Here is a 14,108-nt window from a genome sequence, read left to right as displayed (position 1 = left end):
TTTCCAGAGCTACCATCTGAAATTTTAGATGTGTTTCTTCTCTAACACACCTGGATCATTGACTCATTATAAGCCTCTACAGAACTGAATGAGGGAAGTCAACCTTTTGTCTGGGGTGTGTTTTAGCAGGGATGCACTCCTGATTTATACCGTCAATGTGGCCCGTTGAGGGGGGCCAATATGCTGAAGTGGCCCTCGGTGAAATTGAGTTTGATGCCCGGGTCTTAAAGAAAGTCACAGACATCAACTGAAAGGATGCTGTCTGTGAACACCAATGTTCAATCATCAAACCTGAAGATTGTGAATGACGCTGTTTCACTGTAGAACGATGGACTTAAAATTGTTTGAAAAAGGCTTTACAACTATCAACAGATTGATGGACAGAATCGATGCTTCTCTCTTAGATTAATTGCTGATGCCCATCTTTCCTGGCATTGCGCTAAAACACACTTATTCACGCCAGACAAAATGTGTAGTTTAATAGACGGTTTTAGAGCTGCTAATGATAAATGAATTGCTTTCATTAGCACAACTTGGCTGCTGCTTAGCATTTTAAATGAGATGGAAGCAACAAAGGTAGGCTCAGGTTTTTACTGCATCTCCATTTTTTTTGGCATTGCTTTAGTTTAATAAACAAAAACAGGTGGGTTCTCTCGCATGGTTTTGCACGGTTATGGTTAGAGTCTAGTATGTTCCTCTAGATAAAAAAAAAATTAACTGCACACTAAATGTTTCATTCCTTATTTTCCTGCAGCGGGTATGGAAACATCTTGATGTGCGAATTGTCCTGCTGTTATGGGAAGTTTGCAGCCCACACAAAACGATAAGATCAACAGGTGATTTTTGACTGAATAAATAAAACTCCTCAATAACAACACATCCAATTGCAGATAAAGAGAGAAAAGTTATTTGAATCTAAATAAAAACTCAGCCATGCCTAAACAGAGTGTGAAAAAATATTTGAAATTTTAATTTCTATTGTTTTTGCTGCTTTGTCACACCTAAATGTTTCATATGATCAAATGTATAGTAATACACCAATATACGTGAAATATAAAAAAAAAATACTATTTAACATAATTACAATTATTGGGAGAAAACCTATCCACACAAATCTAGTATTATGTAAAAAAAAGTAATTACATGCATTAATTTGCCCCTCATTAAAGCAGTCTTATTAGCCAAACCAATAATTATAAGGTGATCCTCCTCCTCCTCCATTATTTAATTTATCAAACAGTTCAACTGTCCAAAATCATTATTGCTCATGATCATTAATAAAATATATTCTGATGTTTTAATGTCATTAAATTAATATTTCCATGCATGAGTGTTAAAAAGAATTAATCAAATCTCACTAAATTATGAAGTTTCCTTCCCTTTTAAAGCCAGTACATGTTTACTGACAAAGTATAAAACTTTAAAAATTCATCCTGGTAACAGTGCTTGGACTCCCACTAACTTTACATCATGAAAGTAGAGTTAGTGAAAGACTCAACAGTTTTTATATTATTTACCCTAAACAGTGCCTCTAAAAAGTATTCATACTCCAATATCAATGTATTGCATTGCAATTTTTGGTGATAGACCACAATAATACATTATACGGAATAAAAATAACGTTTTTTTTTTTTTTTTACATCACTGTGAGTTGGAGGTTTTAAATGCCTTAGTGTAAAGACTTTGGAGCCAACTTTTGCTGCAATTAAAGCTGCAGTTTATTTGGGTTATTTCTTTACCATTTTTACACATTTAGATTCAATTACTCTTCTTTACAAAATAGATTAAACTCAGCAACTGAACGGATGCTGTCTGTGAACATCAGTGTTCAACCTTTGCCACTTTCCTATGGACCCAGATATCCTCTAAATGTAAACGTCTGTCTGTGCATCATTGCTGTGTTGTTTTCTCATGTTTTTTTTCCAGCCTCTAACATGTTAACTTGTAGGATTGCCTGGTTTTAGCTTCATCTACCTTCCCAATAATTCCAACCACATTTCCTGTTGCTGCTGAATAAAAGCATACCACAGCATGATGCGACCACCACTGTGCTTCTTTGTGAGGATGCTGTGCTCAAAGTCCAATGTTAATCTTAGTGAAAGATTTATTTTGGTCTCATTTGATCAGGGGACTACCTTTGAAATGCCTGCTTGGTCCTCTACAATCTTTAAACATACCTGAAACAAGCATGGCTTTTTTTCCTGGCCATTGCTCTCTAAAGACACAGCAGTAGACCAATAGTGCTCCAGTCAACACCATGGATGCCTCTTAGATTACCTCAATCACTGTTCAATCAATCCAGAGCATTAATCACATTTTTTATTAGGTCTGCTCTAAACTTTAGTTCAACATTACCCCCGATTTAACTGGTGTTTTTCTTGATCTTAATTATGTTGTTTGTTCACTAATATTCTGTAACAAACATTGAGGCTTTCCCAGAACAGCTCTGCTACTAATGTGATCCAGGAAAGAAATTGTTTGCGCTCTGTTATGTTCAGAGATATGAGAGTAAAAGGGGGGTGGGGGAGGGTGAACACAAACGCACAACAAACCAGATTCATATTTGTTCTGATATGCTTCATACAGAGGGAGGCTACATTGGTGAATTCCTGTTGGTGCTGCACATTTCTGATCTGTGCAGCAAACCCCTTGCACCAATTTGCACTCGCTTCTCTCTGTGCTTCTTCAAAGAGCGCTGCAGTGAAATAAGTGGGAGGAATCTTCAGTGACAAATGCTCTGCTGAGCAACAACTAGCCCACAGCGTGTTCTGGGCAGAGCGCAGCTCAGTCTTCATAAATAGAGAGATCATCCAGCTCTCCCAGCTCTGCGCCACTGCTTTGAGAAACGTCAGGATGACAGCTGACCGTCATTGGCCGGGAAGAGTCTTGGCTTACCGTAAAACTAGTTATGCAGCCACAGATGCATGAGCAGCTTGTAAAGTCTGTTGAGAATTAACAGCTTAACAGAGACGACTTTAATCTGATTAGTCTACAAAATCCAAAATATTGAATTATGTATTTTGTACGATGGATTTCCTACAATATATGATACGACAAGCTTTAGCTTTAGAGATCTAAAGTTAAGCAATGAAAATAATAATTGTAGTGAGTATATGCAAATTTTGTTAATCGGGTTTAAAGAACGAGATTTAAAGTCACAGGGATAAAAACAGAAGAAATGTGTATCTTGGTAGGAGGAGGAAAATGCTAGAAATCCAAGGATGCCACTGAGAAAAACTTTGGCAAACAATATGCATATCTGTAGGTGGTAATTGTGTGCAAATGTCATTTTTATGAATCTTGCTTGTTTACATATGTGCCTCGTTGTGCATGCATACAGTATGTCTGCTGAGGAAAAGCAGTTTGACAACTTAATCCAGCCTAAACATCCTAATAGGAACATCCCCACAGGCTGCCTCTTCTCCTCCGTGGAGATTACTTTGCATTCTGACATCCTCCCATCAGTCTAGCAGCTTTTGCCAGGGAGACTGGAATGCGGTGACACACATACAGCCGACATCTGCTTTTACAGAAAGAAGAATGTTTTGCAGCATATCCACTCTAAAAAACAGCTTTATACATTATTGTTCTCTATGCATTAAGAAGGCAATTAGGTAGAGACACAGTGGGGGGAAACTGACAAAATCTGGTATTATCTTAGCACCAACGAACTCTACATCAGCTGAAATCCCTTAGTCAAGCAATTAAATTAAAACCTACACGGCTGAATAAATGAAAGTGGGGTAAACATGACAATAAATGATTAGAAAAAGAATCATAAGATTAGTTTTTCCTATATGAAAACACAATCTAAATATGTCCAGAGGCTTAATTCATGACAGTGAAAAGAAAAACAATATTTTCCAATTGGTCAGATTTCTTTTTAAAAACATAATGACTTAATTATTTGCATTACATTTTACTTACTTGAGTCATGTAACAGCTACCCCCCACGCCCCTCTTTTCCACTTATGGATATTGCTATGGATTCCTTTAGTGAAATTGCTGCAACATGAACTGGTGATGCATGTTTAGGAACAAACAGGTCCAGTGGCTTTCTGAGATTGTACTAATCAGGTCCTGAAGGATGACATTCTTCCTGCCAGTAGGAACTTACTGACAGGAAGTAAGTTCCTACTAGCAGGAACTTACTTCCTGCCAGTAGGAACTGGCAGAAGTAAGCCCGTTCCTACTGCAGCCCGGTGTGAGCGGGCTGCAATGTTACTCGTTCAACAACATGCATTCACTGACAATTGAAACATGGCTTTATTTATTTTATTATTTAGGTTCAATTTCACATTTGCTTAATAAATTATAAGGTGGAGTTAATGGTATTCTGAAGTTTTGGAGGCCAAATTTCAGTTTAAAAAAATTATAAATATTTTCTCAAGCCCTTGTAAAAATTACAGAGGTACTTCTAGCTAGTCGACTGGAAGCAACACAAGGAGACTAAAATGGTAATGTGTTCGATACCAACGTGACACCAAAGCAGCTCAAAGTAAAACTGAAGAAGTGTTGTCTGTCCCTTTCTTCATAAACACAACTATTTCACAAACTGAGTGTTTTATAACCGCTGATTTATTGAAACTGGCAGTACTGAACTGAATTAGATTAAATCTTGGTTTGTTTTGGGTCGTAATATTGAATTAGAATAGACTGGAAAGAAGCGGGATTAAATTAAACTGAAAAACTCACAGAGTGATTTTTTTTATTTTTGGTTTGTTTGTTTTGGACCCTGTCAGACCTGCATTGTGCAGATGAACGTTCTGATCAAGAGCGCTGTTCCTGCAGCGTAATGGAAGATTTCTCTCTCTTTAGAGACAACAGCGACGTCAGTTGTTTGTAGTTTACCTGTCAAAGTTGTCAGAGAACTTAACTAAACTAAATTAAACTTTCAGAAAAAGAAAACAAATCATTTTCACTCCATATAAAGTTAAGTTAATTTTGCATAAATTGGACTGTTCAATGGTTCAATCCATACGGATGGACCTTTTTTTTTTGTAAAAGACTGTTTTATGTGGAAAGGTGAAAACTGAAAACTTGGCCAGAGGCAATCTGACATTGACATTGTGGCACCAAAGCGTCTATGAACAAAGAGGGCTGACAAGCAAAACACATCTGTGGGGTTATGAAAAGCTCAACCCAGCACAGTGAATAAAACTGAAGGAAAAGTGAAACACACTGCCACAAACTGCAACCCAAAGTCACAGAAACAAGCTGAAACTTGATTTTGAATGCACTAATGATTATCGTAGCTATTTATTACAACATTAACTATCAGATATGACTGATATTGGTGAGTATACTTAGAGTAAAAGCTCTGAAGCATTGTAATAGATATAATTATAGGAGCTACATTGAGTTTAAAACATAAAGGCTTTGAATGTTGCACTATATATATATATATATGCTTGACTCCATCCCAGAGACCACATGACTATAGCTGCATAATAAAGCCCTGATGAATGGGATCAATGTACAAGAGGTGGATGTTCTTCGGGCATTTATTATTCATAGTAAGCTTCTCACAGCATATGAGAGAAGAAATTACACTGTGTGAGTCTGAAAAATTATTTTGTCACACTGGAGGCTTACTGTGGTGTGAGTGTTCCTCGTTGGAAAATAACACATTCAGTGGGTGGTTTCTATTGCTGCCTGGTGCTAATAATCACTTCCATCATTAGCGCTTAATAAGTTAGGAGAATCGCATCAAATGTCACAAATTAACGTTTTAAAGACACACATGATAAAGCGACTGATATTAAAGAGGCGTCACTGCTTATTACTGGAAAATTTAATAATAATAATAATAGTGTCAGATTGGGTTCAACCACTGGAGACATTTGTCATTCTTATAAGCCATGTTATTAAAAAAACAATAGGCTACATATGAGGAAATTCATATGATCTGTTACAAGTAGGATTTATCACAGATGTACTGTATACATTTTTGGTGCAAATGGAGAACTGATCAGAGTGTAATATGTTGCTAGGGGAAAACATGCATAAAATACACTGGAATAATGTATTAACCTACCCCATTCCACCGTCATTTTGACCTTATTAATCAGCTATTCCTTCAGTATTCCTGCCCTTGAAATTTGAGTTTGAGGTCAGACCTCAGGTGTTTTTATTTTTGCTAATTCAAGTCCAAGACAACAATCCCTTGTGAACCTGTGGCGCAGCAGACTTCAGGTCAGCTGGGTTCTGCTAATTAGAATTAGGTTCAGCTCAGAGAGGCTCTGTCAGCTCTTCGAGGGTCACAAGGATGCTTCACACATTGACTCATTAAGTTGGACTACAAGGCTGGTCAAGTGGGAGCACGGTGCTCAGGAAGCAAAGCTGCTAATTTTCTAGTGTATCACTTCGAGCTGCCAACAGAAAATTATTTAAGTATGAATCAGATAATGAAGCACATATACATTTACATATTAATACGCGCAAAGCAATTAAAGGCCAAATCAGCGCTGACCCAAAGAAGAAAAGCAAACTTTAAGTAAATCTAGTGCATGAAATTTAACTTTTACAAAGAACTTTGTGAAGGCAGCTGTATGTAAAGTACCTAAAATGAGAAACTATTTTAAATCAATTTCAGCAATTAAAAACTCTCGCCTGAAAATTTGGAAACATTTTAATCTGTCTCCGCATGGCTGGACAGGCAGGACAGCCCACTGGGACTATTGCAAGCAAATTAACTGTCTCTCCCTCATTCTTAGACTGAACTTTACCTTTTGCACATTCATGCTAGGGCACAGGAAGTTCTACTTATACCATTGTTTTAGTAGTAAGAAAATAGTTATGACATTGTGAGCCTAAAAACAAGGATTTTTCCCAGGATTTAAGTGATGAGACTGCCGTCTGGAGACTGCCAGTATTTTCAGACGTTGATGTTTCAGAGTAATCTTGAACCTGGTGTAGTTGCCATGCCAGGACACTAAATGGTGCTGTGATTTTAGCTTGCATAAAAATAGGCATGTGCTTTTGGCCCTTTACTTCCACCTCATTTAGAAAACAGTAACTTGTTTGTCTCTGATGAAACAAATGCTGGACAAATAGAAAAAATTGTTTGCACCGAGTGATTATGGTTTAAAGCAATAGACTACCATTCGAAATGTGCTGAAATGCAAAGGAGAAAGACTCTTTTTAAATCAACTGCACAAAACCAAATTACAGAAAAAAGTTTTAAAAAAAAAGAGAAACTATGATTGAGATCATAACCTGCGATACAAAAGACACAATGTGTAATAATTTTATGAAATAAAATGACTTTCAGACATGTATAGCACTTTTCAGGAACCTCAAAGACCATTTACAAAGAAATCAGTCATTTCCATTCACACAGATGATGGCAAGCTACTAGATAGTAGCCACAGCCGACAGAAACAAGGCTGCCATGTTGTGCCATTGGTTCTTCTGACCAATACCAGCAGCCAAGGTGATTAATGTCTTGTCCAAGGGCACGACGGCAGAGGCAAACAGGGTGGGAATTGAACCAGTGACCCACCAATTGCTGGGCAAACTCCTACCATCATTACCACTAACATCCCAGAAGTAAAACCAATTTCAGTTTAAAGATAGTTTCCAATCATTCACACATCTTATGAATAAAGTATATAAGAATAATCACATACAAGAATGCAGCACTGTGTTTACATCATTCAAACTTTTAACCCTAACCCAACTCAAAACATGAAGTCTGATAAATATTCAAAAACACTTTGATGAGAGCTTTATTCTCTGAACATGTGATTTACGACAACAGCTCACTCACCGGCTTGGTGTGTATTGACGGTAACATTGGCCAGCGATCGCGGAGCCACGCCCAGTCCAGAGACGCCATTCACAGCTTCCACGTGGAAGGTGTAATTGGTATGCATCGCATAATCCAGTATCGCCACAGAGGTTCCGGTTATACCGAGAGGTCGGGGGATAAATCTCAGGTCTGGTTCACATGGCTCACATTGACTCACACCAACATCGCCACCGTCACATCGTTGGCACAGAACGTTGTAGGTGATGTCGCTTCTGCCTCCTGTGTTGATTGGAGGCGTCCATTGCAGGAAGAGAGCAGTGTCATTGATTAGCGAGATGAGATTTCTTGGAGCTGATGGGGGCCCTGGAGAGAAGAGCAAACAGTAGAACATAGAAATTAATTAAAAAAAAAAACATCTTTTTTTAAACAAAAACCTAAATTCGCTCCTCATATGACAAGTTGGGGGGCAGTGAGTGCTGCTGAAAACTTAGGCAAATAATGTGCAATGAGAGTCAGTGTGTAGGTTGTTGAGGATAAATATATCTTGCTGCATTTCAATCCAACTTTGTTCCTGGATGGAAATCAGCCGCTCCTCGTCTTTATTTTAGCTTTCAAAGCTGTCCATGATATCACTTGGCAATGAAATGTGAAGTTTTGTGAGCATGTCCTTAAATGTCTGTGTGAAGTTGTGTGGGCGGTAGGTTTTCACAGAGTTTACATGTTTTGTTCTAGCATCCAACTTGTCAATCTCTCACAAACAAATATCTGAAATTTCTATGCCTGTTACGGATTACTTTGTTTTCAACTGGTTTGGAGACCAAAGAATAAAACTTAGACTGGCCGCCACTGGAAATTAAAGGATTTCTTGAACATGGATTAAAGAATCAAGACAACACCCCAGGTATGTTTTTGATGAGGAAAAAAACTTTATAATGTCATGTAAAGCTCAAAAAATTTGATTTTACATAATACTGCCCCTTTAATCTCAAGTGAGTAGGATAAGAAAGCCTAAAGTGTTTATAAGGATATAAATAAATGTGGCTACTGTAGGAAATGGGATACATCAACACACAAATGACCACAGCAGGGAAATGGATTCCCACAGCCCTGATTATAGCAAAAGTTAATGAGATCATTATGACCACTGCTAACAGAAAATAAAAGAAAAATATTGAAAATACAATAAAATATATCACAGTGCATGAAATGTAAACTTGAGCTGCAGATATCCAAGGGGAAATCCAACCTTCTGAATTTATACTGTGGATGCTATCTTTCTCTGTTCCCTTCTAAAACCTAAAATGGCTGCAACTTGAAATGTTTCCTTCATTTAACGTTCTACTTACTGGTGCAGGCCATTGATGAAGGATCTTTGATACCTCTGTAGAAGCCTTTATCGCAGTGACAGATTGTGGCAGCCTGGTCATGGCTGGAGCTGTGTTGAGGACATTTGGAGCATTTAGTGTTCCCAGCAAACGCCTTGAAGTAGCCGGGTTTACAAGCTGGAGAGCGGAGAAAGACAAAACAAAACGGTTGGGGAAAATTTAGCATCCAAAGGTAAAGTACCGTGGTGGAAGAGCACCTACATATTAGCTCACCTAGATGACGGCACAAAGCTATACAAGCGCAGCTCCGAAAAGTTAGATCTGTTTTTGTTTTAAAGCTTCAACACTTTTTGTCGCTCACATCAAGACGTGAACCTCATGGCTCATTTTCATCACATTCGGATTTTTGAAGCTGTGCTATATTCTGCTCAAAATTCATTTCACAGTTCGCTAACGTGTTTTGAAATGAAAAGAAAATAAAGACATTATGAGATTGTAAAGGCACCTACAACCTCTGGATTTCCTACTGATCTCCAGGGAAGCTCATTTTAGCTGCATGTGCCAACAATTTCATTCAGCTCATATTTCCCCATTATCAGCCCGCGGCACTGCTTAGGTGTAATGAAAGCACAGGTTTCTTAACATGTGTCCTTATCTACACTCTTTCAAATCAAAAGTTTTGCCTTTTGACTCTCTTTCTTTACCGCTACACACCGAACTGATGTACTGAATTGATGAAACCCCGTGAACTGTGTGGAAAAAGTACAATAACGATGATGACAAATGACAGATCAAAAGCCACAGATGAAGTTTGAATAGCAATAATGATGGCTGTGAGGAGCTCATTTATTTCCATTAAATTGGATTACAAGACTTTTCACACTGAGAATACCTTGAAAACAGACAAAGGAAGTCCATTTATAGGTGAGCGCTATTAACATACTAAAAAGAATAAAAAATAATTACAGCTGAACTTCAAAATGTTTAGTTCAAACAGATGGGCAAGGTATTCTCAAATTTCCATCCTTAAACAGCTTGGCTGTTGAATTTAAAAATTAAAATTCTACCTTCTCATTTCTATTTTTCTATCAATATTTTTTTATATTTTCAATACTTCATATAGTGTAGCTATTCCGTTTTCACCTTTTCTTATTTGTCATCTTTCTTCCAATGCATTTCCTCTTCCATTTGCCTCCCTGCTTTACTCTCTGTTGCCTTTTTCTTCAACACTTATCAGAAGATGGAAATAGCCATGTCTCCTATCTTACCTAACTTCCTTGAATGAAAAGTAAAGCAATAACAGTGGTTATTTAATTTCTGGGATTTTTTTTCTTAGGACGATTTGCATGAGGAAACATTGTGTGCATCTGGGAAGGATAATAATTACAAAATTAGCAAGTAAATATGCCTGCTACCGGACAGGAAATAAAATGAAAGAGCAACAAAAAAACAAAAAACAAAAAAAAGAACACCCAGAAAACAGGGTATGGGTCACAAGAATTGTTTCCTCTCACTCTGACTCACACATATTCATTAATCCAGACACGTCTTGTATGTTACGCAAGAAACTTCTAATTAACATTTGTGTAGCAAACCTTTTTGTAGCTGGTTGAATAAACAACAAAGAACTCTAAATGTAACAGAAGAGTGATATGGGACCTTAAATGTGTTGCATTTTACAACTTGTGGAAAATGACAGAAAACATCTGCCTTAGGTTTAAATCTCAAGGTGCAATTTAACAAAACCAGATTCAAAAATTGGAAAATAACTAAGCTGCAAAGTAGTAAGTGTTAAATTAGTGGATTTAGCACTAAAATATCTCTACCTTTCCCCCCCCTCACCCTCTAAATAAAGTAAGTTGCTATTATAGCGGAAATTACAGTAAAATCCACCCTAAGTAATTAGAACTGAAACTTTGAATCACTGCAGATTTAATATTTTTGGGCATAATGCTAACATGCACATTCATCCAGCAGATCAAATCTATGGTTTAAAAACATCCATTGATTTATTTTCTACAGCTGCTTCATGTACGGGGTCACGGGAACAGAAATTTATCCTTGTTCCCTTGGGGGATAGTCCACACAGTGTGCCTTCAGCTGATCTAAGCATCTCTGTGAAAAAAAACAAAAAAAGAAAAACACACAAAGCAAAGCACCCCACAGCAAGCAGATGAGCACCACCTCTTGATAATACAAGAAAAACACAAATGAACAAGCGAAGGGTCTGGAACCAGAGCAACACTGAAGCATAAGGAAGGAAGAAACTGTCTTCACAGTCAGGCACTATTAGTAGCTTGTTTACTGCAGTTCATACACAAAGAAAAAAACTTCTTTTTAAAAAATGCTTCTTTCACCTTTCTATTGAGACTTGCATATGTCAGTTACTTAACTAAAAATTGAAAAGAAGCTACAAAAGTATTTTTAATAGAGTCCAAGTAAGGTATTATTGCTTGGACTCTGTTACTTTTAAAAGCTGGACAAATTCTTACCTCCAGAATCAATAACTTCTAAACAAACCGTTATAAAATCACAAGCTTTACCTCCTCAAAGTAGTTACAATAATACAAAACTGATTTTAATCAAAATAAGTTATATTTTGGCTGAATGAGTTCTCCGAAGCACGATGCAGACTAAGGTACCCGGAACTAGAACTCCTTAGAGGTATGAACTGGGAAACCCAGGTTGTCCAAACTCTCTATGAAGTGGACCACAGAATCAGTCTCCACTGTCACAAAGAAAGCATCATGTCTGACTGAAGAGGCAGAATATTTGGACCACTGTGACAGACTGTCATTTTTATCAACCTGTCTGTACTCACAGTGTACTGTATATTGAATTGTGTATATAAATTCACAATATATATGAGAAAAACTGTGAGAAATCAGCATTTTTAGCTTAACTTTGAGCGAAAAGACATACAAGAAACACAATTACAAGTACCGAAAGTTATTTTTAATACAGTTGATAAGAAATGTACTTCTTTATACATCTAACAAATATTGGCATGAAACAAAAGAAAGCACTAATGGGCTGAAAAAACAAAGAGGACTATTTTTCTGACACTACACATGATTTTAAAAGTCACGTATCTTGGTTAGAGCTTTCTTGGATGCCTAGCCACATTCGTATTTTTTTTTTCATAGAACTTGTCAGTCAGTAAAGATGATTGAAACTCTGCCAGAAAATGTTGCCAAGAAGGTGCCTGAACAGAATTAATTTCTCATCAGCAAATGTTAACAAAACACTGGGAAGCATTCCACGAAACACTCAGACACATCCCCAGATGTTGGTGTTCATTCTGGCTGTTTTGTCGTTCCGATGCAAATAAAAGTCTAGATGAAGTAAAAGCCGTGAAAGCTCTGCTCTACAGCCACATCTTGCAATGATAAATGTTGGTAAATTAGGTTTGAATTTATGCTAAAGCTTGTGGAATCTCATATGCTCCAGATCAGCTGACCTCAAACTTTTTTTTTTACTGCACATGATGAAATCAACAACTAATTTCCTCTTTTGCTTAATTTTAAAACACATTCTGGGATGCAAAGAAAACTTCATTTTCCTCCACAAATTCTTCCCTTTTCAAAGAGTAATCCACGTGAATAAAAGTAAGAAGGACTACGCAGTCATCAAGCTCATCTTTTGACTTGAGTATTTCTTCTAAAACTTAAGTTCCAGCAGGTCACCCTGCAAAGAAGTGGTCCATCTAACAACATCAGTTGTGTATTTACCAAGAATGCGTTGTCGGTAATTTTGAGTTTACCGTCCAAGGTTATAAGCTGTCTCTTGGCTTTACGTTGTCAAAAACAGATGGTGCCAGAGAGTATGTTTACCCTGCCTGGTCTCTCAGCTTTGATATGCAGATGGGAAGTTCACACAGAATGAGATATGTTCTAGGCTGCCTGCCTGTGCTGAGCTACAGGACCGAGTAAACAATCCTTAATGGACCTAAGAGGGACACAGCAGCTCAAACATAACCAAGACCTTATCGATTCCCTCATTTCCTATTCCATTTTACCTTAAATTTAACATCAGAAGGCAGCATTGTGTGCTTTCTACGTATTCAATTTTGGGCCAAGATATGCACATTTCATTGCGTCACCCTCAAATCAAATACTTTCCCACCATTAAATAAACATTAACAGGATAACTATCAGGCACACGCATATATGAATTACAATCAAGGTACAGAAACTCAGAACTGCTAAACCCATTTACGTTTAATCGCAAAACATCAGAATCTTTCTGCTTGGTCTGGTCTCGTATGCGACTGGTGGGTTTTTGATTTTTTTTTTGCAGAGTATCTGTGCTGATTCAAATGGAATTTGAAAAGACATCTCTATTAGCTTCCCCCCTCTCCCCCCTCCGCATTTCGCTGCATCCTTTTCAATGCGGTGCTGTGACGAAAGGATGTGGAACAAATAGAATCAGCTCTATGATGTTGCCTTATCTAGGTCATGATATAACCAGCCTATCTCTGAGTAATCCTCTTGTGACTGACACTGAAGGAAAGCAATAGAATAATAAAGTGCATGATTGAGATGTCAGAACAGTCTGGTAGAATGCTGTTGGGGTGGAAAGCCGGGTTTGATAAGCCCCAACGCCTTTGTTTAGGCAGCTGGGAGGGAAAGATGGACATGTTAGTGCCGAGCTCTGCTTATATTTTGGGAGCGCTGGGGTTTTCCCTATTCTCTCTCTGACTCTCTCATCCTCTCGCTCCCTCTCTCCCTCTTTTGCTTTTTTCCCCATGCTGCCTCTCAGACAGCTTTGATCACAGCGCCCTTTGAAGCAGTGTTCCAAAATGAAAACGAGGAGAAAGCAGAAGTCATCGAAAGTTCACGCCTAAACTTCCTGCAACTACTGTTGAAGTGCATATCTTTATAACGGCATAAGTCCTGACAGGAATATAGAAATTATTCATCAAAAAAAAAAAAAAAAAGGATTGGTCATAAACCGTTAAGGCAGTAAATAATTGATAATAGGGCCATGCTGTGTTGTTACTACACACCAGGTCCTTTTGACTAATTACA

General features: G+C 37.7%; 1 protein-coding gene across 1 annotated transcript in view; it reads right to left on the bottom strand.

Moving 5' to 3' along the window:
- epha6 (eph receptor A6) overlaps positions 1 to 14,108 on the bottom strand; it is a 61,234-nt gene that overhangs the window by 18,688 nt on the left and 28,438 nt on the right. Inside the window, exons 7-8 of the mRNA XM_015032092.1 lie at positions 9,100 to 9,255; positions 7,772 to 8,116 (exon numbers count right to left, since the gene is read on the bottom strand). Of these exons, the coding sequence (XP_014887578.1) occupies positions 7,772 to 8,116; positions 9,100 to 9,255 (501 nt within the window). The remainder of the gene's footprint in view (positions 1 to 7,771; positions 8,117 to 9,099; positions 9,256 to 14,108) is intronic.

The sequence above is a fragment of the Poecilia latipinna genome, unplaced genomic scaffold (assembly GCF_001443285.1).
Source record: "Poecilia latipinna isolate Pla-1442-1.1 unplaced genomic scaffold, P_latipinna-1.0 Scaffold230, whole genome shotgun sequence".
Taxonomy (NCBI): domain Eukaryota; kingdom Metazoa; phylum Chordata; class Actinopteri; order Cyprinodontiformes; family Poeciliidae; genus Poecilia; species Poecilia latipinna.
This window is presented reverse-complemented; position numbering and strand designations above follow the sequence as displayed.